This window comes from Mesoplodon densirostris, chromosome 18, assembly GCF_025265405.1.
Source record: "Mesoplodon densirostris isolate mMesDen1 chromosome 18, mMesDen1 primary haplotype, whole genome shotgun sequence".
Classification (NCBI taxonomy): Eukaryota; Metazoa; Chordata; class Mammalia; order Artiodactyla; family Ziphiidae; genus Mesoplodon; species Mesoplodon densirostris.
In genome coordinates this window covers 10845153-10868925 of record NC_082678.1, presented here as the reverse complement: position 1 = coordinate 10868925, position 23773 = coordinate 10845153, and the positions used below count along the sequence as shown (strand labels likewise).

The 23773-nt window shown below is 38.6% G+C and overlaps 1 protein-coding gene across 6 annotated transcripts in view; it reads right to left on the bottom strand.

Annotated features, from left to right (window-relative positions):
- TANC2 (tetratricopeptide repeat, ankyrin repeat and coiled-coil containing 2) overlaps window positions 1-23773 on the bottom strand; it is a 363149-nt gene that overhangs the window by 245341 nt on the left and 94035 nt on the right. For all 6 annotated transcript variants that reach the window (XM_060080807.1, XM_060080805.1, XM_060080801.1 and 3 more), the window contains exon 3: window positions 21632-21703. In XM_060080807.1, coding sequence (XP_059936790.1) covers window positions 21632-21703 — 72 coding nt within the window. The remainder of the gene's footprint in view (window positions 1-21631; window positions 21704-23773) is intronic.

Genomic DNA, 23773 nt, shown 5'->3' with positions numbered 1-23773 from the left:
TAAGAGTCTAGAATTGAGGGGACTTCCCTGGCAGTCCAGTGGTTAAGACTCCATGCTTCCACTGAAGGGGGCACAGGTTCAATCCCTGGTTGGGTAACTAAGATCCCACATGCCAGACTGGCACGGCCAAAAAAAGTTTTTAAAATAAAAAACTTAAAAAAAAAGTCTAGAATCAAGAACATAAAAAGAACTCCTAGAACTCAACCACAAAAAGAGACACAATGCAATTTAAAAGTAGGCAAAAAGCTTGAGCAGACATTTCTCCAAAGAGAAATGTACAATACAAATGGACAATAAGCTCATAAAAGATACTCATATCATCAGTCATTAAAGAAATGCAAATCAGAGCCACAATGAAATACCATTTCACACCCAGTAGGATGGCTATTAAAACAACAACAACAACAAAGAAGTGTTGGTAAGGATGTGGAGAAATTAGAACCTTCATACATTGCTGGTGGGAATATAAGATGGTACAGCTGCTGTGTAAAACAGTTTGGCAGTTCCTCAAAACGTTAGACACAGAATTACCATACAACCCAGCTATCCCTCTTCTATGTATATACCCAAAGGCAATGAAAACAGGTTTTCAAGCAAAAACCTGAACATGAATGTTCACAGAAGCATTATTCATAATAGCCAAAAAGCAGAAACTCAAATGTCATTAACTGATGAATCAATAAACAAAATGTGGTATATCTATACAATGAAATATTATTTAGCAATAAAAATATGAAGGCTTTATTCATGCTACAACACTGATAAACTCTGAAAACATTCTACTAAGTGAAAGAGGCCAGACAAAAAACAATGTCACATGTTGTATGATTCCATTTATATGAATGTTCAGAATAAGCAAATCCAGACAGAAAGTAGATTAGTGGTTGCCAGGGATGACTACAGGAATGGGGAGTGACTGCTTAATAGGTACACGGTTTCCTTTTGGGGTGATGGATTATATAGCAGTCATGGTTGCACAACATTGTAAATGTACTAAAACCACTGAATTGTACCCATTAAAACAGTTAAAATGGTAAGTTACCTCAATTAAAAATATTACATAGCTATTTACCACCTACTCACATATTTATTCAAACCAGAAGACTAGTAATCATTCATTTCTTCCCATCACATCCCATTGCAACAAATGCAATAGCTATTCTGCATATTATCAACCTCATATAGAGTTCAAATCTACCATGTTCTCTTCATTTCTCCTATCACTACCATAGTCCAGATCACTATTACCTTTCCCCCAAACTTCTGTTGGTAGAAATCTAGGACTTATTCCTTATCTTTGGATTTCAAAAATTTTACCAGAATAGGTCTTAACTTTTTATTTCTCATTAGTCACTGGATCCTTTCCTTTACTATGTTGACCAATTCTTTTCTTCCAACAGTTCTCTTCTCTTTCTCTCTGGAACTGTGATCAGATGAAATCTCCTAGACCTATTTTTCAAGTCTTTTTATTAATAGATTTCTAATCTTTGGGCTTTCATGAATAGACATGAGACTGATTTATATGGAATTATAGTATTTTACAGGTTTACAAAGAGGCATGTCATTAGTGTAATAATTCCCTAAAGAAAAATCAGCACTAGATTGCTTAAAGACAATATATCTAGAAGAATGCATTTGATTTAGTGAAGTATCTCTTTTCACTTGAAATGTTCTAATGTTAAAACTTAGCTGATAGGCTTCCCTGGTGGCGCAGTGGTTGAGAGTCCACCTGCCGATGCAGGGGACATGGGTTTGTGCCCCGGTCTGGGAAGATCCCACATGCGATGGAGCGGCTGGGCCCGTGAGCCATGGCCACTGAGCCTGCGCGTCTGGAGCCTGTGCTCCGCAATGGGAGAGGCCACAACAGTGAGAGGCCCACGTACCGCAAAAAAAAAAAAAAAAAAAAAAAAAAAGAAACTTAGCTGATAATTTTAGAATCTAATAATACTCCATAAGGAATAATACTGCAATTAGTCCAGTATGGATGTCCTAGTTTACTTTTTTGCTTAAAAATATTTTCCTCTATCTTCTCTGCTCTATAAATACAGAGAAAAAACTAAAAATATATGTTTCAAGTAAAGAAAAGTACTGGTATGCATTAACAGAATTTGACTGTATTAGTCAGTTTTTCTTGGGTAACTAACAACCTCAAAATCTCTGTAGTCTACAACATTCACCTTTATGCTCATGAGTCTGCAGATTGACTGTAGGTCAGCTGATCTTGGTTGGGTTATCAAGTTCAGTACTATTCCAATGTGTCATTCATATTGGGCCTAGTCACTGAAGGGGCAGTGAATATGTGGGGCACACTCTTGTCATGGTAGATCACAGGGCTGCAGGAGACCAAGTTAAATCAGAGGAGCATATTTAAGACCTCTGTTCACTAATATTTTACTGGCCCAAGCAAGTCCAAGAACAACATCAATGGGGCATGGAAATACACCTGGTGCATTTCAGTGGGAACCACTGAAAAGCTGCATAGCAAAAGGAATGGATGTATAATTTTATAACAGGAAGGAAGCAAAAAATTTGAAATCCAATTTACTAGGACTTCCCCGGTGGTCCAGTGGCTAAGACTCCACACTCCCAATGCAGGGGGTCTGGGTTCAATCCCTGGTCAGGGAACTAGGTCCCACTTGCCACAAATACAGAGTTCACATGCTGCAACAAAGATCCCGTATGCAGCAATGAAGACCCCCGTGCTGCAACTAAGACCCCGCACAGCTGAGTAAAAAAATAAATGTTAAAAAAAAAAAAAAAGAAATCCAATTTACCAAGCATGTAAGATGATATTTACTGGTACCCCAAATTACTCAATCTTCATTTTCCTGCCACTCACTTTTCCTGCTATAATCAACTGAATAAAAGTTACTGAAATAATGTGATAGAGATATGGCAAAATAAAATAAACTGCCAATATGACAGAAGAAAATCAGTTTTGCTGGATACCCAGTGATTAGATATTCAAAAGTTGAATTAAGATAGCACAGGGAGGGCTTCTGTGGTGGCACAGTGGTTAAGAATCCGCCTGCCAACGCAGGGGATACGGGTTCGAGCCCTGGTCCAGGAAGATCCCACATGTCACGGAGCAACTAAGTCCGTACGCCACAACTACTAAGCCTGTACTCTAGAGCCTGAGAGCCACAACTACTGACCCTGCACACCTAGAGCCCATTCTCCGCAACAGGAGAAGCCACCGCAGTGAGAAGCCTGCGCACAGCGACGAAGAGTAGCCCTCGCTCCCTGCAACTAGAGAAAGCCTGCAGGCAGCAATGAAGACCCAACGCAGCCAAAAGCAAATAAATAAAATAAATAGATTGTTAAAAAAAAAAGAAAGATAGCACAGGGATATCAAGTATATGGACACTAAAGAAATGTTAGGAGTAATTATGACTCAATAAAAATTTCAGTCCTAAGTCTTAGATTTAGTACAGATGATTACAAGATATTAAAGTTCAAGTTAATAAAGAAATTCTTTAGCTGAAGGCCGTACCTATTCTACAGAACTGTCTTCTAATTTTTCAAGTTACATAAATAACCAAAAATAAAACTTATAAATCAAAAGCCTCTAGCATGATAATTCATTAAACTGTATACATTACTTATGAATTTTCCAGTTTATATGTTATTAAAAGTTTATTTTTAAAAAGTACACAGAGAAACAAAACAAAACAGAGCATCGTGATAAACTAGTCCCTAAAGTCAAAGGGCTTTTACATATTTCAGAAACAAAGGGGTTTTGCCTAAAATTATTCCAAATATACTTTTAACTTATAGCACTCTGTGACTCAGTAATAGTCTCATAACAAGTCCATGTATCAGGCAGGAAACAGGCCAAGAGAAGTGTAATAGCTAGTATGGGGGTCATGTAATCAGACAGCATGACTGCCTATACAGAAAATTTTAAGTAATCTACAAAAAAATCCACTAGAAAAAAACAAGTAAGTTAGGCAAACTCAAAGATTACAGAGTCCGTATACAAGAAACAAATGTCTTCCTATATTCCAGCAATGAATATGCAGAAAATAAAAAAATTTAAACCAGTAACATTAAAATAGCACCATTAAAAACATGAAATAATTAGGAAGAAATCTAACAAAATATGTACAATATTTGTATGCTAAAAACTACAAAACAGTGATGAAAGAAATCAAAGACCTAAATGGAGAGGTATACTATTGACCTGTTCATGGATCTGAAGATTTTATGATGCTAGGTCTCAAAGTGATCTATAGGTTTAAAGCAATCCTAATGAAAATCCAGCAGGCAATTATTTTGGTAGAAATCAAAAAGCTGATTTTAAACTCATGTAAAAACAAAGGGACGAGGATAGATAAAATAATTTTGAACAGTAAAATCAAAGTTTGGAGTCTCAGAGCACCTCATTTCAAGACTAATGTAAAGTTACTGTAATCCAGACAGTATGTGGTATTGGTAAAAGAATGGACACAAAATCAATGGAACACAGCAACTCAGAGGCACTGGTAAAGTTCACAGTCCAGGGGCAAAGGCTCACCAAAAGACTGAGACTTAATCATAGGACTATAGAATGCTTCCCACCCCACTCCTACCCTAAAATTACATTACTATTTACCGCAGTTCATTTTATCCAGTACACCATATTCACCTTTCAGCAGAAACTTACATGGCATACTAAAAGTTAAAAAAACAAAACAAACAAACAAAAAACAATATGAAGAGACAGTGCATGCATCAGAACCAGCCTCAGATATGGCAAAGACGTTGGAATATATATATCAAACTGTGAATTAAAAAAATGAAATACTTAGGTATAATTCTAACAAAATATATAGAAGATCTATGAGTAAGACTACAAAACTCTGATGAAAGAAGTCAAAGAAGATCTAAATAAATGGAGAGAAACTCCATGTTCATGGATACAAAGCATCAATACTGTCAATATGTCAATTCTCCCCAAACTGATCTAGCAGACTTAATGCAAACCCAATCAATATTTGTTGAGATTGAAAAACTGATTCTAGGGACTTCCCTAGTGGTCCAGTGGTAAAGAATCCACCTTACAATGCAGGGGATGCAGGTTCGATCCCGGGTTGGGGAACTAAGATCCCACACATGATGCTGCAGGGCAACTAATTCCATGCACCACAACTATTGAGCTTGTACGCCTCAACTAGAGAGCCCATGTGCTGCAAACTACAGAGCCCACGTGCTCTGAAGCCCATGTGCTGCAAGTAGAGAGAGAAAACTCATGCGCCACAACTAGAGAGAAGCCCGTGCACAGCAACAAAGAGCCCGTGTGCCACAACAAATGATCCCGCATGCCTCAACGAAGATCCCATGTGCCACAACTATGACCAGATGCAGCCATAAAAATTAAATAAATAAGAAAGAAAAACTGATTCTAAAATTTATATGGAGAGGCAAAAGACCCAGAATACCCAACTCAATATTTGAAGGGCAAGAACAAAGATGGAGGACTGACACTACCGAACTTCAAGACGTACTATAAAGCTACAGTAATCAAGGCAGTGTGGTACTGATGAAACAACAGACAGACAACTCAATGGAACAGAATAGAAAGCCCAGAAATAGACCCACGTAAGTATAGCCAAAGGAGCAAATGCAGTACACTGGAGAAAAGATAGTCTTTTCAACAAATGATCCTTAGACAACTGGACATCCACCTCCAACAAAATAAATCTAGACACAGACCTTACACCCTTCATAAAAAATTAACTCAAAATGGACCACACACTTAAATGTAATATGCAAAAATATAAAACTCCTAGAACATCACATGGAAAATCTGGATAACCTTGAAGGCATGATCCACGAAAGCAATAACTGATGATCTGGACTTCATTAAAATTTAAAAGGTCTGCTCTATGAAAGACACTGTCAAGAGTATGAGAACACAAGCCTCATACTGAGAGAAAATATTTTAAAATATATCCAAAGCATACAAACTCAATGACAAGAAAAAAAAATTAAAACAAGGAAAAGACCTGAACAGACACCTCACTAAAGAAGCAAATAAGTATATGAAGAAGACATTCAATATATGTCATTAGAGAACTGCAAATTAAACCAACACAAGATACCACTGCACACCTATTAGAATGGCCAAAATCCGAAGCACTGACAACACCAAATGCTGGTAAGGATGTGAAGCAACAGGATCTCTCGTTCATTGCTGGTGGGAATGAAAAATGGTACAGCCACTTTGGAAGACAGTTTGGCCGTCTCTTACAAAACTAAACATACTCTTACCTTCCAATCCAGCAGTCATGCTCCTTGGCATTTACCCAAATGAGTTGGAAACTTATATCCATACAAAAACCTGCACATGGATATTAACGGCAGCTTTATTCACAACTGTCAAAACCTGGAAGCAACCGAGATGTCCTTCAGCAGGTGAATGGATAAACTGGTACATCCAAACAATAGAATATTATTCAGCGCTAAAAAGAAATGAGCTATCAAGTCATGAGATGTCATGGAGGAACCTTAAATGTGTATTACTAAGTGAAAGAAGCCAATCGGAAAAGGGTACATACTGTATGATTCCAACTATATGACATTCTGAAACAGGCAAAACTATGGAAACAGTAAAAAGATCAGTGGTTTCCAGGGACTGTAGGGAGGGAAGGATGAACATTTAGAGTATAGAGGATTTTTAGGGCAGTGAAGCTATGCTACATGATACTATAATAGTAGGTATATGTCATTATACATTTGTCAAAATCCATAGAATGTACAACATCAAGAGTGAACCCTAGGGACTTCCCTGGTGGCACAGTGGTTAAGAATCCACCTGTCAATGCAGGGGACACGGGTTCGAGCCCTGGTCCAGGAAGATCCCACCTGCTGTGGAGCAACTAAGCCCGTGCGCCACAACTACTGAGCCTGCGCTCTAGAGCCTGAGAGTCACAACTACTGAGCCCACCTGCCACAACTACTGCAGCCCGTGCGTCTAGAGCCTGTGCTCCACAACAAGAGAAGCCACCACAATGAGAAGCCTGTGCACCACAATGAAGAGTAGCCTCCCCTTGCCGCAACTAGAGAAAGCCGGCATGAAGCAACGAAGACCCAACGCAGCCAAAAAATAAATTAAATTAATTAATCAAAAAAAAATTTTTAATAAAAATGAAAGGCTTCCTTAAAAAAAAAAAAAAAAAAGAGTGAACCCTAATGTAAAATATGAACTTTGGGTGATAATGATGCGTCAATGTCGCTTCATCTATTGTAACAAATGTACCACTGTGGTGCTGGGATGTTAACAGTGGGGGAGGCTGTGGGTGTGTGGGTGCAAGAGGCATTTATAGAAACTCTGTACTTTCCACTCAATTTTGCTGTGAACCTAAAACTACTCTAAAATGGAAAATCTGTTTTTTAAAACAAATAAATCTATAACCAAAAACCAACCAAACAAACAGAACGGGTAGAGTACCTATCTGAAGACTATGAAGATAAACAGAAGCAGGCAGATTGGAAAAGAAGCACAGAATGTGAAGTTCCATTGACGTGGTGGTGAGTTGGCCATGTTTCTTCTCAGGTATTGCCTCGCCTGGACTCAAAGGCAGCCCCAAACTGAGAAGTGTTCACCGGGTAAGAAAAAGCTCCAAGAAAATCCCTCCCTTTCTAGTGAGGAACAGGGAAGGGGGCCCTTGCTGGTCTGAGAAACTAAGGGAAATCCCTCCTTTTTCCCTTCTCTTCTATCCTGGTCTCCAGCCAATTCTATGGCAGTAGCAGCAGAGAGACGGTAGTGGTGACTGGGCAGGTATCTAAAACCCTGGGAGAAGTGAACCCTTTTTTCTGACCCCAGGAATTGTAATCCCAAGAGTGTGAGGCAAATCCTCACTGCTTTTTATCTCTCTGTCCTCTTATCACTTGACTTGGATACAGACACAGTTGTAGGAATTGAACAGAACAGGAAAACTGGAGTCCCTGTTTTTTAGCCAGACTACTGGCAAGGGAGAGTCTGAGAGCTGGAAAATGTTGGTAAGATTGGGGTGTGGAGGGATATCAAGCAAACAATCCCATAGAGTTGTATATGAACTTCAGGGCTCACCTCTGAGCTCTGCATGCATGGATGTGACCCTAAACATCCATACCATAGGCTTTAAGAACAGAGCAACAAGATATACTTACCACCACTCTGGTCCCAGAATGGACACTGGGTCACACACATGGAAATGATTTAAATAGAAATGCTCAGAAAACCGAACTGACGTTGGAACTAGAGCCCCGAGAATGCAGGTAGGAATCTGTTTCCTGAACATAATCTGGTTGACTAGCCACTGACATACACACACACACACACACACACACACACACACACCCCAACCTTCTCCTTAGAACTTAAATAAAACCTAGGGTCTCATATCATAATATTCAAAATGTCCAAGATATAATCCAGGGAAATCTCAACATGAGAAGGAAAAGTCAACAGATGTTATTCCCAAGATTACACAGATATTAGAATTAAACACCAAAGACCTTAAAGCAACTACTACAACAATGCTTCAATAAGTAAAGGCAAACATTATTGAATAAACGGGAAGACAGAAAATTTCAAAATCTAGTGTGTAGTTTACACATACAACACATCTCCTTTTGGACCAGTCACATTTCAAGCACTCACAGCTACCTGTGGTCAATGACTACTGTATTGCACAGTAAAGCTTTACACCTATGTCCAGAATCAAGTTCACTTAGTTTCTAGAATATAAGAAAAAAAGTATGATCCAATCACTAAATACTGGAAAGATCCTAGAGTGATGACTCTTACCACATTCCCATTCAACTCATCGAAATGGCCTAAGCAGAAGAAAGACAAATCTTGGAGAACGACAAGGGATTTTTGTAACTTATTCAGGTTGTGTATCCCACTGCTGCTGCTGCTTTAGATGTGGTTTTCTTGCTAAAGCAAATCAACATATCCCTGGTACCAGGTCTGCAGCTACAGACCTGAGAATGAGATCATCATAAGCAGTAAGCATTCAGCTGTCAGGGTTAGCTATACATTTTCATTGGCCTACCTGCTATTAATTCTCCTGGTCTTAGTAATAATCCAATCCACAGGGACCTTAACTGCTCCATTCTAAGGGCACCATGCTGGTCTACTACACTAATAATTTCATGCTGATTAGACTGGTGAACAAGAAGCAGCAACTGATCTAAATACTGTGGTAAAATACATGCACTCCAGAGGGTGGGAAATCAATTCCACAAAAATTCACAGGTCTTCCACACTGGTAAAATTTCTGTAAGCCCTATGGTCTTGAGCAATTCAAGATATCCCTTCCAAGGTGATGAAGTTGCTGCATCTACTCTCTCTGAATACTGAGAAAGAAGTGCAATGCCCAGTAGACCTCCTTGGATTTTTGAGGCAATCTGTTCCTCATTTGGGTATGCAACTATGAACCATTTACCAAGACTGCTGGATGTGAGAGAGGCCCACAACAATTGAAGGCTCTGCAACACATATGGGCTGCTGTGAAAGCTGCTTTGCCACTTGGGTTATATAACCCAGTAGATCCAATGTTGCTTGACGTATCTGTGCTAGATAGGGATCTTGAATGGTTATTGCACAACTTTAGGTGAATCTCAGGCCAGATCTCCAGCATTCTGTAAAAAAGCTATGTCATCCGGTACAAATAACTATTACCCTTTTTTGAAAAACAGCTTTTGGCTTACCACAGGGCCTTAGAATAAATGCTTGATCATGGGCCACCATGTTACCATGTGACCTGGGCAGTCCATCATGAACTAAGTTTTGTTGGACCAACAAAGCAATATGGTTGGGTGTGTACTGAAGCACTTCATCATCAGAAGGAAGGGATGTACATGAGATCAGGCGTGAGCAGGTCCTGAAGGCATAAATAATTTGCATAAGCAAGTGGCCCAGATGCCCAAGGTTCCTATTCCTGCTATATTGCTTCTTTTCTCTCAATCTGGATATATTTTATCTCATGGAGAATTCTCTATGACCATCTCACTGAGGGGGGAAAAAATCAAGCTTGTTTACTGATATTTCTGCATGACAACATGCAGATGACAACAATACTAGAGCCCCATTCTGGGGTCCTGAAAGACAGTGGTGAAGGGAAACCCTTCCAGGGCCAGAAGTTTGAACAGGATACCTAGTTGTTCATTTCACCTGGAAGGAGAGATGACAGAGATACTGTTCTATACTGACTCATGGACAGTGTTTAATGGTATGACTGGATATTCAGAGATTTGGAAGGAATAATTAGAGAACTGGTGACAAGGAAATCTGGGGATAAGGTATATGGACAGACCTCTTTGAAAGGGCACAGAATATGAAGCAATTTATGTCCCATGTGAATGCTTACCAAAGGGCAAACTCTACAGAGAAGGTGCTTAATAACCCTGTAGATAAGATGACCAGATTGGAGGACTAAGCCAGTCTCTTTACCCAGCCATTCTATCTTTGCCCAATGGGCTCATTAACAAAGGCTCATTAACAAAGAGGCCATGGTAGCAGGAATGCAATTTATACATGGGCTCAGCAGTATGGGCTTCTGCTCACTGAGGCCAACCTGACTACAGCCACAGCTGAATGTCCAACCTGCCAAAAGTTCACGCATGCACTGTTGAAGACGCAGGTGGATGCCCCCAATATACGGTACCATTCACGGGATGGCCGGTCAGTTGTCTCTCTACGCATTTCTAGTCCCTGGTGACTTCCCCTCCCTTCTTAGTAAATCAATTATGAATGTAAAATAAATATTGTTTATAGTGTCAAGGATTTCAGACTGTCTTAGTCTGCCCCCTTGTGGGAACCAGCTCTTCAATCTTTCACTAGGGATAAAATTTATTAAATCCAGCCTGGTCCTCAAACAAAACAAAACACAAAATGTATTTACTAGATAATAATTTTACCCTAGGCTTCACTAATAGGTTCCTTCCTCATCCTGTTATCCAACTCTTTATGACCCTTCAACAAAACTTATGAAGTTTTTCAAAGAGGTTTTTGTCATTTTTCTCTCTTGCCAGAAGAATTCAGATAAAAATATTTTAAATCAAAATCTTTCTAAATGTCCAACATAACTTTTCCAACCTTTTTAGTTCCCATGCTTTTATTCCGCTTCATTCATAAATACGGATAAGCAAGGAGTGGCTTCTACAACCCTTCTAGTGTTAACTAGTCTAATTATCATAATACTAAGTAGGATACTTATTATGTTCTGACACAAAACGTGCTTAGGGTTGCATATTCCTAGAGTTTAAGATATTACTAAGTAAATTATTATGAATCACTTTGAAAATCTGAACACTCATTGATGAGGAAATGGTGGAAGAAATTATGGATTACTTAGCTAAGGAGGATTATACAGATTTTAAGAAATAAGAATTTAAGTATGTTCCTGGAGGGATGGCCATGCTACACTGTTAACTGAGAGAGAAGAGAATTAAAACCACATTTTAGGGTTTCCCTGGTGGCACAGTGGTTGAGAGTCCGCCTGCCGATGCAGGGGACACGGGTTCATGCCCCGGTCTGGGAAGATCCCACATGCCGCGGAGCAGCTGGGCCTGTGAGCCATGGCCACTGAGCCTGCGCGTCCGGAGCCTGTGCTCCGCAACGGGAGAGGCCACAACAGTGAGAGGCCCGCGTACCGCAAAATGCACAACAAAAACAGAAACGCTGCATTTTATTTTTTTAAATCTTCAAAGTAATACACATACACACACACACACACACACACACACACACACACACATCCATGCATGTGCCAGTATGAGTTTAGCAGAAAACATGGAAGGATACAGACTGAATACAGTTAATACTAGTTACTTTAGGGGAGTGGAAGAGGAAGAAGCCCTAACATATCCTTTTTAAATGTCTACATTGTTTGGTAAAAGTAATTTTTTACTTAATACAATTATTATAACTCACATTAAAAAATACAAAGTGTAACTGAAATATATAAACACATTCTGACATACCCCTAGCACCCAAAGATAATAAGAAATTGTTGGCTAGAGGGCCAATTTCAAGTTTAATTATTTGGAAAAAAGAGTGTTACACAAAGAATTATCAACAAGAAGTTAAATCTCAGAAGAAACATATGACTAGAAATAAAGATACTTCAGAGGAATTTATCATTTAAGGTCAGATCTTTTCAAGTCTGTTGGTCCAACCACCAACAAACAAATTTGTCTTTTAAATATAAGAATGGAAAGATTCTAAATATGTGCTATCAACAAGGCTGATTTGAAACTTTTGGCATAGGTTAGTGTAAAGCCTGAAATATTTTCTGACTGAAAATAATACTTACTTCACGACATTATTCTGAGAATTAAATGAGGATTTTGTGAAAGCACCTAGCTCAGAGCCTGGCACATATGTATTATTAAAATTCTTTTCTTTATTCCTAAAGCAATCTATGTTGAAAGCTAAATAATTTTTATCAGAAGGAGAAAGTACTAAAACAACAAAATAATCCTGTACATTAGTGATGCCACTATGCCAGATATACTCTTACACTGAGATAAAGAAATGATATACTGAATATTGAAATAATTTTCCTTATCATTCTATATAATAAAACACTGGGTTTAATAAAGAAATCATCGTCACCAGACTAAAGATAATTTGTATATGTTTCAAGCACATGAACATCTCATTTCTACGAAATATTTCTTATGTTTATAAGGAAAGAAAAAGAACCAGGAGATAGCATATTTGAAAATTTAGTACATTATTACTATAGATACACCAGCATGTAATAATCAAATGAAACTGGCTACAAATAATGGGAATCACACAAAGTCAAATACTGTACAATTTCCCAGTCTTCCAGCATGAAATGATCATAGGCATTATTATACCAATACACATCTTATATATCAGAGTCTAATGCCTGCATAATGCTATCTTTGCAGGAGTAAATCAAAACTGGGTTTCAGCCATATTACATAAGCTCATACACCTATTTAGTATCTAGAAGCAGTAAGTCGGCTTATGTACAGATGACCTCTAATGAAAAATCATTTGATTCAGAAAATGGAGCTAGTACAATAAAAAAACAATTCTGATGAAGCACCCCATGATTCCTGAAATACAGAACCAGAACTCCCAGAATTGATAAGCTTCCTTCATCAATTCGATGGCCTAAATGCAAGACACTGGTACTGTGCTAGATGCTAAGTTCCTACCATTAATGAACTCCTAGATTACTAAGAAAAATAGAGATCCAACAGACAAATAAGACCAAATGTAGTAAATAATATAACCCAATAATATATGAAATGCTACGCTGGAAAGCAGAAAATAACCACCCAACCTTAAAAGGCTATACGAGGGTTAAACTATCACAATCAGTTTTACAGTCTTATTTCAAGAGCCTCGACTGACGAATCAATAGATACTTGCTACTCTGACAAACTAGGTACATCCAACAAATTTCTCACACTGCTGCTTTACTTTTTCAGTTATGTAAATAACAGAAGTGAACATTGGATCAACATGTGACCTGGGCACATCCACATACTTTCCCATGCACACTAAGTGCTAGATATTTGTTCATTCCTTCATTCAACAAATACTGAAAAAATTTTATATGCACGTGTTCTAAGGCTAGAGTGGTGAATAAGACAAAGTCTCCACTCAAATGAAACCAGTTTTCTGGTGGCTGAGACAACAATGAACAAGTGAAGTAGTGCCAATTATGAAGGTTAGAGCTGGGTGTTTAGGTGTCAGAGAGAAGGCCTCTCTGACCTAAGCAGAAACCTACAGTCCTTTAGTCAAGAAAGAACAAAATGTACAAGCCCTGCAAAGAAAACACGCTTTAACATGTTTAAGCAAAAAGGCCAGCATAGATGAAACAAAGTGGATAATGAAGGGAGGGGGAGGACATAAAGTATTAGGAAAAGGGTAGCTTAGGTAGGGTCATATAGGGAATGATAAAGACTTTGGAATTTATTCTGAATGTGATAGGAAGCCACTGGAGAATTTTTTTTCAAGGTTGGGGAAATACACGATTTGATTTGTTTTAACTAGAGCAGTACAGCTATCAAATGGACAATAGATTATATGCTGGCAAGAATGGAAATAATAAGTTAGGACACTATAATAGCAGTAAAGGTAAGAAACGATGGTAGTTCAGACTAAAATGACAACAATATAGGTGGTGGGGAAATGACAGAAAACGTATCTTAAAAAGAACAAATTCTTAAAGCATTATAAAACAAAACAAAAAGCTAATAATGGAGGAGGAATGTTAAGAAAGCCATGGAAGACAGAAACTACATGCAACTGGAGGGAGGAAATTATAGCCCACAGCATGTGTAGGAGGATAACTGTAAAAGGTAAGAGTGATTCCAGGTCTGTTTTAACCACAAAAGCAAGAGATACAAGGAACGGGAAGTTCTCGGGGGCAGCAATCTTAATGAGTGGCATGGGATCTGATTCAGTCCAAGTAGTCAGGCCATCTCCCATCTCCTACATTTGATAAGCAGATGACATCAGAGGTCTCTGCCCCTAAGCCAGAGCAATGAGTGGGGGTATGTGTGAGTCAGAATCCACTGCATTTGAAAGACAGATCAGAGGCCAAACTAGTTAGTTAACACACAGGAGAGAGCCCTCATGCCCAAAGATTAACACACCTCACCAGACACCTTACCTTACATGTCTGCCATTATTACTGAGAAGAGACATTAAATAGCAACTATATCCAATCAGGCAGGGCATATTATCAAGCATTATGGCCCTCTACAGGCATATCAATTGTTTAAAGATAATGTTTGTTCTGAACAGACTGGTATCTGTTCTGGTTGGTTGATATTTTTGACATATTAATTATTAAATATTTTGAATATTACCCTCCAGACAGGCCAACACAAAATATAATAAAATGGAAGGGGACTTCCCTGGTGGCACAGTGGTTAAGAATCTGCCTGCCAGTGCAGGGGACATGGGTGCGATCCCTGGTCTGGGAAGATCCCACATGGCATGGAGCAACTAAGCCGGTGTGCCACAACTACTGAGCCTGAACTCTACAGCCCACAAGCCACAACCACTGAGCCCATGTGCCGCAACTACTGAAGCCCGTGCGCCTAGAGCCCCTGCTCTGCAACAAGAGAAGCCACCACAATGAGAAGCCTGCACACCGCAACGAAGGGTAGCCCCTGCTTGCCGCAACTAGAGAAAGCCCACGCGCAGCAATGAAGACCCAACGTGGCCAAAATAAATAAAATAAATCTATTTATTTAAAAAAATGGAAGGGCTCTGGTTCTGGTTCTGCGTTAAAATGGAGTAAGCACACTCTGCCTTAACTGAATATAACTAAAACCCATGAATGTAACTGAAACCCTGGAAAGAATGACGGAGCAGCAATCTGAGGACTCTGAAAACTAAACAGTAACAGGCAAATTGTGGAAGGAAACCAGAACTTGAAGGACAACCAATTCATTGATGCATTTCCTGTTGTTTTTTAATGTCACCGAACTCCCAGCCTGAACTCAAAGGAAATCCAAATACTGGATTGGCACACCAGAGTCAAACAGATACAAGTCTTCTCTTTCTGATTAGAGAGTATAAATGGGGCAGTGGTGGGGGAACAGTCCATATAGGACTGTGAGGGCTTCCCTGGTGGCGCAGTGGTTGAGAGTCCGCCTGCCAATGCAGGGGACACGGGTTCATGCCCCAGTCTGGGAAGATCCCACATGCCGCGGAGCGGCTAGGCCCGTGAACCATGGCCGCTGAGCCTGCGCGTCCGGAGCCTGTGCTCCTCAATGGGAGAGGCCACAACAGTGAGAGGCCCGCATTCGGAAAAAAAAAAGTTACTCGAGAAGGAAGAGTTAATTTGAAGAGTCCTATATTTACTAAAGAAATTTAATTTATATTTTAAAACTTGGGGCTTCACTGGTGGCGCAGTGGTTGAGAGTCCGCCTGCCAATGCAGGGGACACGGGTTCGTGCCCCAGTCCGGGAGGATCCCACATGCCAAGGAGCGGCTGGGCCCGTGAGCCATGGCTGCTGGGCCTACACGTCCGGAGCCTGTGCTCTGCAACGGGAGAGGCTGCAGCGGTGAGAGGCCTGCATATCGAAAAAAAAAAAAAAAAAAAACGGCCTTCCCTGGTGGCGCAGTGGTTGAGAGTCCGCCTGCCGATGCAGGGGACACGGGTTTGTGCCCCGGTCTGGGAAGATCCCACATGCCGCGGAGCTGCTGGGCCTGTGAGCCATGGCCGCTGAGCCTATGCGTCTGGAGCCTGTGCTCCGCAACGGGAGAGGCCACAACAGTGAGAGGCCCACATACTGCAAAAAAAAAAAAACTTTCCCACAATGAAAATTCCAGGCCCAGATGCCTCCCTGGGAAATTCTATCAAACATTTATGAATGAAATAATACCAATTCTATAAAAAATACTCCAGGAAATTGAAGAGGGAGAAATATCTCTCAACTTGCAACTGATTCTATGAGACCAGGAGTACCCTGATACAAAAATCAGACAAAGACATCCTAAGACAGAAAAATTAAAGGCCAATATCCCACATGAACATAGATACAAAAATAATTAAAACTGTCTTAGCAAATCAAATCTATCAACTGTACAAAAGCAGGCCACACAGGCCAGATTTGCTCACCCTGCTTTAGAGCACTACTGCTCAACCATAATGGTCCAAATCAAATAATAAAAATATTTGTACCACACTGGAGAAAACTAATATGGTTTACCACTGGAGGTGAATGACATGAACTTCAGCTACTCCAGACACTACTCCAAGGACTGAAAACTTATTCTAACATCTCCTTTCACACAATACTTGCTTTAATTTGAGTTTACATCTTTTTTCACTTACTACTTTATGTATTTATCACCAATTCAACCCTAAGCCTTTCATCAATTACTTAAAACTTTTCTAAAGATAATTAAATGCATCAGATTTCTACCAATTTCATTTTCCTGAGAATGGCTCTTCTGGAAGCTTCTAACCTACTCCAATCTGGTCTGTTTGCCCTCCAACCCTGTCTTTTCATTGTATGCTGAAGATTTCTTTACCCTTCTCTTTTGTTAAATTTCCTATTTCTTGTAACCTTTCCCTTTTTTTATTTGGCTGACTTTCTCATTTTGATGGATCACATCCTCCAACAGATTTCTAAGAAAGGGTACAAGGTAGGCAAACAAACAAACAAACTAAAAAAACAAACAAAAAACCTTACATGCCTTAAAACATCTTAATTTTAATTTAACTCTTATATCTGATTAATAGTTTCAATGCATATGAAATACAAAGGGGTTGAAATTATTTTCCCTCAGAATTTTGAAGGTGATGCTCCATTTCTCATTTGGTATCTAATGCTACCATTAAGAAGTCCAAAGCCAACTGATTCCTGTTACTTTGTTTGACACATTTTTTTCCCTCTCTGAAAGCATGGAAAGACCTTCTGTTTTGCCCAGTGATTTGAAATTTCACCACGATGTGTCTTAGTTTGTGTTTATATTCATCCATTGTAATGAGTAATCAGTAAGCCTTTTGAACCAGAAACTCATGTTTTTAGTCCAAGAAAGTTTTCTTGAATCACTTTGTTGATGATTTCTTCCCCATTTTCTGTTTCTTCTGGGAACTACTGGTATTGTTTTTCTTTCTTTTTTTTTTTTCTTCTTTTGCGGTACGCGGGCCTCTCACTGCTGTGGCCTCTCCCGTTGTGGAGCACAGGCTCCGGATGCGCAGGCTCAGCGGCCATGGCCCATGGGTGTAGCTGCTCCGCGGCATGTGGGATCTTCCCGGACCGGGGCTCGAACCCGTGTCCCCTGCATCAGCAGGTAGACTCCCAACCACTGTGCCACCAGGGAAGCCCCCGTTTTTCTTTTTTTTAATTAATTAATTCATTTATTTTTGGCTGTGTTGGGTCTTCGTTGCTGCACGCGGGCTTTCTCTAGTTTCGGAGAGCGGGGACTACTCTTCGTTGCAGTGCGTGGGCTTCTCATTGTGGTGGTTTCTCTTGTTGCGGAGCACGGGATCTAGGCACACAGGCTTCAGTAGTTGTGGCACACAGGCTCTAGAGTGCAGGCTCAGTAGTTGTGGTGCACGGGCTCAGTTACTCCATAGCATGTGGGATCCTCCCAGACCAGGGCTCGAACCCGTGTCCCCTGCACTGGCAGGCAGATTCTTAACCACTGCGCCGCCAGGGAAGTCCCAACTACTATTATTTGAATACTGAAATTCCTGGACTGCCCCTGTAAGTTTCTTAATGCTCCTCACATCTCTTCTGTAACATTTGTTCTTTTGCTCGACTTTTTCACAGATTTCTTCAACATTAATTTTCTAAGTACTTCTACAAAGCTTTTTTGATCTCTGCTATCAGAATTTTAATGTCTAAGAGCCTCTTTTAAAAATCAGAATTATTACTCTTTTACAGTAACTCCTTCTTATTTCATGGCTGTATTATTTTCTCTTATTTCCCTGAAGTTGTTTATAATGGTTGTTATTTTCCTCTGCAAAAGTTCTGTTCTCAGTTGCTCTATCCTGTTTATTTTAATCTCTACCTTTCATACATTACAGGGTTTCCCCAAATATCTAGTAATCCTTGGTCAGCTCCTCATAGTTAGGAGAAAAGGACTAAAGGTTGATTATTTTCAGTATGGGACTCCTGCCCTCCACTAAGCCTGGTGTCTTCTGCTCTAGAGAGAGTCTCTATTTTTGCCCTCTCCAAAGAATAAATTTCTGGGCTTTGCCAAAGTTAGGGGTGAAGAGCTGGGCACTTATCCAGCTAACTGGTTTGCTAATTTTTGAGAAGGAGGTCCCAGGAACCAAGGGCTTCTTCGACTGACTTTCTGCCAATCCTCCTTTCACTTCCACTTCCACATGCTGCCATTCTTGAGTTTTTTTAGTCCTTTGGAGGGTAAATCAGATTAGTTTCTTGATTTTCTCTGCTACTGAGTTTAGCGTCCAGTCTTCAATTATTCATATACTCCCTAGTTTCTAAAATTGTGTTGATTTTGTCTCCTCTCTAATTCCCCTTTACTGATCTTTTAGCAGGTTTCTGAAAGGAGAAAAAGTAGAAGTATGTGTTCATCCTATCTCTTTATTCCTGATCATATGGATTCCCATTCATTCCAACTCATTATAGATGGCTTTGTATTTTTATTTGTCTTTTGAATAAAAAGATACAGTAAGTCCCCTACATACGAACGAGTTCTGTTACAAGAGCGCATTCATAAGTCCCATTTGTTTGAAAGTCCAACACAACTAACACAGTTGGCTATATACTGCTGCTTTTATGCTTGCTTCTGGACATCCTGGGCTTGAAATAAAGAAATAAAGATACTGTACTACTGTACTACTACTGTACAGTACTACTGTACTCTATACAGTTCTGTAAAGTACACAAAAGCACAACCACTTGTAGAGGATGCATGTACGTGACAATATACATCAGGCGTGAACTAACTTATGTGACTGGACATGTGAACACATGTTCTCATCTTTGAAAGTTTGCAACTTGAAGTATTCGTACGTAGGGGACTTACTGTATTACAAATAAAATCTCTAAGAAGGTGAGAAACATGCTTTTATATCAGTTAACTCTCATAATGATACAGTTCCTGATGACTTCTAATTGAGATCAGTCCTGATGAGTTCTGAGATCAGGCAGCTGTGCTCAGATCATGAAAATCACTGATTTTGCTGTTAAGTTCAGCTTTTGTTACTAAAATTCAATTATACTCATTGATTTGAAAAATATTTCAACTGACATAATTCAGAGGGCACAAGGTAAATTAATAATCTCCCACATCTATATCTGTGACATTAAATAAAATTAAACTTTAATAAAAATTAGTATAATTATTTTTCTATTAATTTGTACTAATTTTGTTTTTAGGGTTATATGATGAGGGCACCCAAGGTGGCTGTCCTCTTGCTCTCTCTACATCCCCTGTTTACCAGTCCCTGCTTCACCTACACCCTACTCACATGACTAACCTTCCCTCTTAATCATAGAGCCTAATCAGTAAAGGCCTGGTCTAATCTTCAGATCAGAACATCTCCACCACGATAACTTATCAAAGGGGCAGTGAGGGGTGTGCTCCTCTGCTGGTTTCCCTGGTAACCGATGAGCCAACCTGACATCAATTCTCCCTATAACTGGTAAACACCTCCACCCATCCCCTCTCCCAGGAGTGAAGACTGCTGCCATATCCTGCCCACTGTCTGCTGCACACAGGACCTTGCTTCAGACATGTAAGATTCTCCCATCCATTAAACCACTGATGTCTCTGTTGCTGACTCTGGGCTCTTTCTTCTGTCTTGAGGCTGGGCAAGTACAGGGTGTGCAGGCCTTCGGGGTGTAGCCCAACAAGGATTTTAAACACATAAGCTCATTTTCTTTCTTTCCTCGCCACCAAGGTTTATTGAGATATAACTGACATAAAACATTATATAAGTTTAAGGTGTACAATGTGTTGATTTGATATACTTATATATTACAATTCAGTTTTTCTCTTAATTTCTTTTTTTATATCAAAATACATGTAAGGTGAAAAAGTGAAAACTTATACAAATTCCTGACATTTATAACACATGCATATTATTTAAAAATGATTAAAAGCACTAGTGTAAGTTAAAATTTCCGAATCAACCTACATATATTATTCTTCTTTTTATTCTGCAACAAACAACTGTATTAAAAATAGTACAACTCTAAAACTTGGGAAGAGCAAAGTTGGAGAAAAAAGGGAACAGGATTATAGAATAAATGAACCAGGAGCTTTTACAGGATTAAAACATCACACATTTGTATATCTAAGGCTTTATTTGTAAATACTCTCAAAAAACTAAACTCAGTAATGACTGCTTGAAATTTTCCATATTTTAATCAGTCTGGGTTCCTAACTCTCATTCTCTTAAGAGATGACTTCATTCATCCAACAGTATTCATTCAGTAACTACTATTGTATATACCAGGTACTTATTCTTGGCACTGGAAATACAGCAGTGAACAAAGAAAACCAAAAATCTCTGCAATCATGAAACATTCATTCTGGTTTTGGATAGAGAAAACAAATATAAAGGTGATAAGTACTATAAAGAAAAATGTGGAGGTGCCAGTCCTGCAAATTTAAATGTTCCTTAGGGAAGGCCTATCTGAAAATCCACTGGTAGAGAATACTTTAACCTAGTTTTGAAGTTGTCACTTCAAAAAAACCAGTCAAAAGCCCATGGTAATACATTTTAAAGAGAAAAGGAAAATAAGTAAGAAGATCTTAATTTTAGGTAATAATTATAAACAAAACCCATTTCTTCTGAGACAGCTAAGACGACAAATACTGCATTGATGAACTTTTAAAAGCCAGTGTGATGATACCTGCAATAAACGTTACTGCTAAAAATTTACTTTTGGTTATATTCCAAAAGTGATATCCAGACATATACCACAATGCTCCAAAATTATTTAAAACCTTAATATCGTTAAAAAAGAGACCATTTCTCATTTTCTTTTATCCTGAATAGATGATTATCATATGGAACTAATTAGATTGTAACATCTGAACTCCTAAATGAGAAATGAGAATATCTAAACTTGACCCAGTGAAAGCCCCAGTCCTCAGATTAAGTACTAGAAAGGAATAGCTGGTATCTATTCTTTTTAATTTAATAATAAATTTGAGAAAATTTACCTTGCCCAGAGCGGCTTTGGCGAGAGTCTACACTTGACTGTCTTCGATCCGGTGCTTCCTCGTTCCCTCCATCTGCATAAAATTGGAGCAATCATAAGCGAATAGATAATGAAATTGATGTAATATCATCCCTGGTGACATCTATATCTTAAAACTACTATATCTATCATTTGTTTTCATTTCTTATAAGCTCAATCATTAAAATATGTGAGGATTTTTCATACACAAAGCGAAGGTCCTTACCCTTATTTTTGTGGGGATGGTTTACACTCCTCTCTGAAAGTCTAAAGAAAGTGAAGGTGTTATTTCCCTACCCCCATACATATACACTCTACTTTGCACATAATAAAGCAATGTTATCTACTCTGAAGTTCATTCACAGAATTTCAATTTAAAAGCCTTGATTTAAAGCAATGTCTAAATTAATTACAGCTGCTTATTTAATCTAAAGTATGTCAAATAATCCTTAGGGCTATACATTTTACTCTAATAAAATTTACATGTTTTATGAGAGATAATGGGAAAATTACATAATACATGAAAGAGCAATATAAATCAGAATCAGAAAAACTCAGAAATGAGGAGGCAGAAACCAAGAAATAATAAGAAATCAAACAAAAATCATTTCAGTAATGAAGACTAAACTATAAGAAATACAAGAGCAAACAAATGCAAAAGGTCTTAAAAGAAATAGAAGGTAAGATGGAAGAAAATCTTTAACAAATTTTTTAAAAAGAAGAAATAGATTAAAAAGGATCTGCAAGAAGGGGATAAATACTGGAGACAGGCAAAGAAGATCCAGCATAAGGATAAACATAGGAGTCCCTGAAGAAGAAAACCAAAGTGAGAGAATAGAACAAATAGTGAAAGACTATAATTCAAGAAAGCTTTCCAGAGGAAAAAAAGTAGCTACGTATGTGTAATATATATAGTTATATGTGTGTATAAATACATTTATACATGCACACACATATATATACATCTATATTTGAAACTACATATTTCAAGAGCATCCCATGTCCTACTTAATCAACTCAGATCAATGCACCAAGACATTTTCTACTAAAACTAATGTACTTTAAAGGGAAAAAAAATCCTTTGGGCATTTAGGCAAATACATCACATGATTAATAAGGGAAAACAACAGAAGAAAACAGAATAATATATTTAAAACACACAAGGAAAAAAAAATTGAACCAAAGGCTTTACAACCAGTAAAACTTACTTTTAAGTATAAAGAGTAAAGAAAAACTATTACTAACATGCAAGAACTCAAGGAATATTGTTCCCATGGGCCTCTTCCTAGCTCTACCAGAAAACTAACTTTAGGCAACCAAAGTGACTAGAGAGACATTAAATAAGGACTGGTGGTGAGCATACATATACAACTGACTGTAGAATTAAGACTAAATGAGATGTAGAGAACAAATGTATGGACACCAAGGGGGGAAGCGGGGGCAGGGGGGATGAATTGGGAGATTGGGATTGACATATATACACTAATATGTATAAAATAGATAACTAACAAGAATCTGCTGTATAAAAAAAATAAAAGTTCAAAAAAAAAGACTAAATGAGAGTTTTAAATGGAGAGATTATAATATGTAATGGCTATAAGATCTGACAAGGACGATACAGCACAGCCAAGACAAACGAAGAAAGAATAAACAAAAAGTAACTGATTTCAGAAATCAAAATTGGTAACTGTAATGTTGTGAGACCACTGTATTTAAAAAGAGGGATAAAGCAAGTGAATAATTATGGGATACTCTAATGGTATCATCTCCTTGAGAACCAGAATTCTCCGTGTGGAAGAAAGGAACTATAGATATAAGAATACAGAAGAAGTTAAGTAAAAACTCTTTAGTACTGAATCTATATTGGAAACATCAGTACAGTCTTACAAGTCACATGTATGTCCTAGCTCTGTCCACTTAAAACACCTAACACCTTGACTAATCAAGTAGTACTAACCACTCCTAGGGCCCAGACTGTTATCCTGAAATGCCATTCTCCATTAAAAGAAATCAGAACTTCTTAAAGAACCAGCTGGTTTAGCAAAGGAAAAGTACTAGATGAACTTGGAACACCCGGACATATGCAACAGTAAAGAAGCTATTAAAGACAATGTAAAATTGAGGT